Source organism: Panthera tigris, chromosome E1 (assembly GCF_018350195.1).
Source record: "Panthera tigris isolate Pti1 chromosome E1, P.tigris_Pti1_mat1.1, whole genome shotgun sequence".
NCBI lineage: Eukaryota > Metazoa > Chordata > Mammalia > Carnivora > Felidae > Panthera > Panthera tigris.
The window spans coordinates 22,870,026-22,874,539 of NC_056673.1; the positions used below are offsets into that span (position 1 = coordinate 22,870,026).

General features: G+C 55.4%; 1 protein-coding gene across 1 annotated transcript; it reads left to right on the forward strand.

The window, feature by feature from the left end:
- Positions 1 to 1,720: 1,720 nt before the first annotated feature.
- CE1H17orf50 (chromosome E1 C17orf50 homolog) lies at positions 1,721 to 4,453 on the forward strand. Its single transcript, XM_042966948.1, is given in 4 exon segments — positions 1,721 to 1,817; positions 3,710 to 4,049; positions 4,143 to 4,201; positions 4,204 to 4,453. Coding segments are annotated over 4 exon segments (561 nt in total). The 5' UTR covers positions 1,721 to 1,804; the 3' UTR covers positions 4,353 to 4,453.
- The last annotated feature ends 61 nt before the right edge of the window (positions 4,454 to 4,514 follow it).

Sequence of the window (4,514 nt, forward strand, 5' to 3'; positions counted from 1 at the left end):
CTCAGTCAGGTGAGCGGTTAAGTGTCTGACTTTGGCTAGAGTTATGATCTCCCAGTTCGTGGGTTCAAGCTCCCTGTCGGGCTCTGTGCTGACAGCTCAGGGCCTCGAGCCTTCTTTGGATTCTGTGTCTCCCTCTCTCTCTGCCCCTCCCCCACTCATGCTCTGTCTCTCTCTCTCTCTCTCTCAAAAAATAAACATTAAAAATAAATAAATAAATTAGCCAGAGTGAGCTTTTGAATTTTGCAGTGAGGAATCCTCGTGGCTCTAAGCTCTTTTGGGAAATGTAAGGAGAACAGGTTTGTTGGGAGACAGTTCTCCATGGGTCTTTTGCATTTCTGCCTGTCTCACAAGTAGAGGCACGGACTTTTCAAGGATGTTTATATAGTGAACAACCTTTGGAAGATAGTGACCATGTCTCTCTCTGGAGCAGAGAGCAGGTTTGCTTGCTGCCCATTAGAAAAGACTTGTGTTCCAGGGCCCCTGGGAGGCTCAGTTGGTTAAGCGTCTGACTCTTGATTTCAGCTCAGGTCATGAACTCTTGGTTGTGAGACTGAGCCCCGTGTCAGGCTCCTGTGGAGCCTACTTAAGATTCTCTGTCTCCCTCTGCCCCTTTCTCCCTCAAAAAAAGTTAATAAAAAGATTTGTGTTCCTAAGCTCAGAGTTTCTCTTGTAATGCAAGCCAGTGCACGTGCAGGCATTCACTGACACCCATCCCTGTGGCACCCATGTCAGCAAGAGGTGCTGACACACATATGCTGATGTTGCTGTGCCATGAGGAATCAAGTCCTTGTCTCTGACCCAGGAGCCTCATGTTTTTGGGCATACCCATGACACTCGGGCAAGTTAACTCGTTAGCATTTGAGAGCAAAACTTCAGACCCTCCACAGTTCTTGACAGAATTGTCCCCATGTGACTAGGACATTCCTGGGAGCCGTTCTGTTCTCGTTGTACTCCGTCCCACCCACCTGCCTCCACCAAACTGGGAGATGCCCGAGGGAGTGACCCCATTCTCCTCCACCCTCAGACTTGAAGGGAAACCAAATCATTCTTCCCCGTCAGACTGAGGCTCTCCGGAGCTGGGTTTGCATCCTCTGACCCCTCTGCATACTCCTGTCTCTGCCAACACATGCCGCTGTGAAGGCCAGGAAAACTCATTTCCAGGCTCCATGATTTTGTCCCCTCCCCCAGCTCCAGTTCTCACACACACCTACACCACATTCTGGAGCTACACCCAGCTCTTGCCTGGGTCCTGCTTCCTACTGGACTTGGAGGCGTGTCCTCTGCTTCTTGGAGCTAAGGCAATGAGCTGGAAGTAAGTTGAGGGGGGAGCCAGAGTGAGGAAGGATAGAGATAAGACAGAAAAGGGAGGAGAGAACATAATGATACAAATAAACTTAATGCTTTGAATGGTTTCTGTAGGCCAGGTAAAGTCTGGTAATGTGTGACTATCTCTGATTTACAGATGAAGAGGCTGAGGGTCAGAGACAACATGCTGAAGGTCAGATCTTACGCTTATGTGGTTGAGCTGGGATTTGAACCCAGCCTGCAGCGGGCCAAAGCCACTCCTTTCTCTCTTATAATGCCTTGCCAAGAGGGGAAGGTAGGGGACGCCAAGGTTTAAGTGTTCTTGGAGGCTCTAGAAAAGGCAGCTATTCCTTGGTGGGACCCTTTGGGCAGGTAAAATTCTAGCCCCACCCCCTGTGATCCAACAGAGGCCCTGGAGATCAAAGTTCTATGTGTCCTGGGACTTCCCTCTCATCCCAGTCCCTGATCAGGGGAAGAGGACAGCCCAGCCTTGGCAAGAATGGATAAGCACGGTGAGTGGGGCTGGAGGTAGGGTGGGGACTGAGGACAGGGCCATTGACTCCTGTTAAGTGTGGATGCAAACCCAGTGTGGACCAACTCACCCATCACCATAGCAACGCCAGAGTAGAAGTCCAGCCTTTTCTCAGTTACTTGTACAAGCCCTCTCCTCTCTCTTTCCTGAATATTCTCGACATCTGCTCCCTCATCTTCACCTGCTGTTTTCGGGACCTTTGTCTTCTCTGCCCGAACCACTGTGACGATGCCTAAGTGGGTCTCCCTTGTCCTGCAGAGAGGCCATCCTAAAACACAGCTCTGAGCATGTCCCTCCATCAGAATGTCCAGTGGCTCCACCCTGGAACGACAAAGTCCAAACTCCACAGCCTGTCACCCAAAGTCCCAACCTTCCTGTCTAACGTCGTTTCCTATTCCCATTTCAAAAAGTTCCAGCATCCCTTTCTGGCTGCGCACTAAGTCTGGCCTTTTACGACCAAAAAGCTCCTTAGTGTGTTTTCCTAAAGAAAAGTACAGTGGTTCCTGACTTTCCAGCTTCAGCAACATCAAGAACTGGCAGAATCTTTGAAACAACTTTTTTTGGGGAAAGATTTCAGAAGGCTTGGATGAAATTCAGAGGCCCCTCTGTTACCTACCTTGTCCCTGCCTGAGATGGTTGTGAAGAAGAAGGGGCACAATGTATGGAGAGTTTAGCACAGTGATTGCATACTGTGAGTCGTAATGAGTTGGTGCTCATTACATGTGAGTTGGAACACTAATTTTATCATTCTCCTTTGTCCCCAACCTCTTTAAACAGGACAGGCAGGGGTCAATTGCAATTTTCTTGACCTTTTCAGGGCAAACCACGGTTGTATCCTCCCTGCCCTCCTCCCCCTTTTTGTTAGAAGTCCAGCTCCCCAGATCCAGCGGATAGCAGGGCACACGGTGGTGCCAGGGGAAGAGAGGGAGGCTGCTGAGTAGTGGACACCTCCCAGTAGAGGCCAGGTTACTTTCAATGCCCCCCACCCCCCGCCCCGGGTGGGGGAACTTCCTGCCTGCCAAGACTACTGTGATGAGTTATGAAGTCTGTGCTCTCAACAAGGGAGGGACAGTGGTGGCTGAAATCCAGCTGGCAATTGGGGTCAAGCCCGGAAGGAGGCTTTTCCTAATTGGCTCACTCCCAGCACCACTCCTTTTCTTAACTGGCCTGTCCATGTTGTTGTTGTAGGTGGTGGTGCTGATGGTGTGTGTACATAGTGGGGTTTTTAGTCTGCCCAGAGGGGGCACTTTTTTCAATTATTTTCCTCATCGCAGCTGGGCTTCCTCAAGGCAAGGCCCACTTTGAAGAAGGAAATCCTACCCAGAAAACAAAATCTAAACAACTCTCTAGAAAAGCTGCACTTCAATGTTTATTGACAGCCTACACAGAGATCAGTTCCCACCCTAGAGCCAATGAGAAGGAAGGTGGTGATGAGCCAGCACAGCCTCTGGGGGTTCGGGTTCGGGTTCGGGTTCGCAGCCCTCGTTGCTGCGCCTTGATGATTGCCTCCCAGCAAGCCCTGGGCTGGGCACTTTACAGAGATGCGACCTGATACCTGCCTCACGTTGGGCACCACTTTTGACAGATGGGGACACAGAGCCTGACATGACTTGCCCCGAATCCTCAGCAAGGAAGAGTAGAAACCTAGGAAATGGCGGGGGGTGGGGGGACAGCCCTGCAGGCCTTGTCTCGCCCGGGAAAATCCTGCACACTCCGTAACCCTCTCTTCGAAATCCTACTAGCCTGGTGCGTCTCGTGCATACCGTCCTTCAGGCGCCTGTCTTTTTGGGGGGTCGGGTTGTGGACAACAGCCAGGGTACCCGGCTCTTCCCCGGGGACAGCGGGCCCGCGCTGACCTCCTCCCTCCCGCAGGAGTGAAGACTCCCTTGTGGAAGAAGGAACTGGTAGAGCCGCAGGCCAGAGAGGTTGCGGCGGCAGAGGAAGAGGAGGAGGGGTTGGAGGAGGAGGAGGAGGACGACGACGACGAGGACGAGGAGGAGAGGCCGCGGGAGCAGACGGCGGCCGAGGGCGAGGCGCAGTGCCGGGAGGCGGAGGGCGGCGAGGGTCGCGAGCGGGGCTCCGTGTCCTACTGCCCGCTGCGCCAGGAGTCCAGCACCCAGCAGGTGGCGCTGCTGCGGCGCGCGGACAGCGGCTTCTGGGGTTGGCTCAGCCCCTTCGTGCTGCTCGGCGGCCTGGCGGCTCCGGCGGACAGGTGAGGGCGCGCCCTGGCCGGGGCGGGCCGCACGCGCGAGGCCGCGGTGGGCGGGGACCGCGCGGGGCACTGAGCGTCCCGGGCCCCGCGCAGGAAGCGGAGCCTCCCGGAGCCGCGGTGCGTGCTGGAGACGCGGCGCCGGCCGCCGCGCGCCGGGGCTGTGCGCGCTGCGAAATCCTTTTCTGCAAGAAGTGCAGGAACCTGCACAGCCACCCGGCCTACGTGGCGCACTGCCTTCTGGAACACCCGGATCTGCGTGAGGCGCGGGCTTCGGGGGGCGCGGGAGCCGCCGGGGGCCCCTGAGCGCCCCCACTGCCAGCCTTTGTGCCCTCCGTCCTCGCCTGACCCCAGCCTCCCCACCACCTTCTCCTCTCCTCTGACGCGGGGCGTTCTCCAGCACATTCCACAGAACAGCCCCTTCCCAGAGCCGCCCTGCCCGGAGCGCCTCCTCTGAGCCGGCAAGTG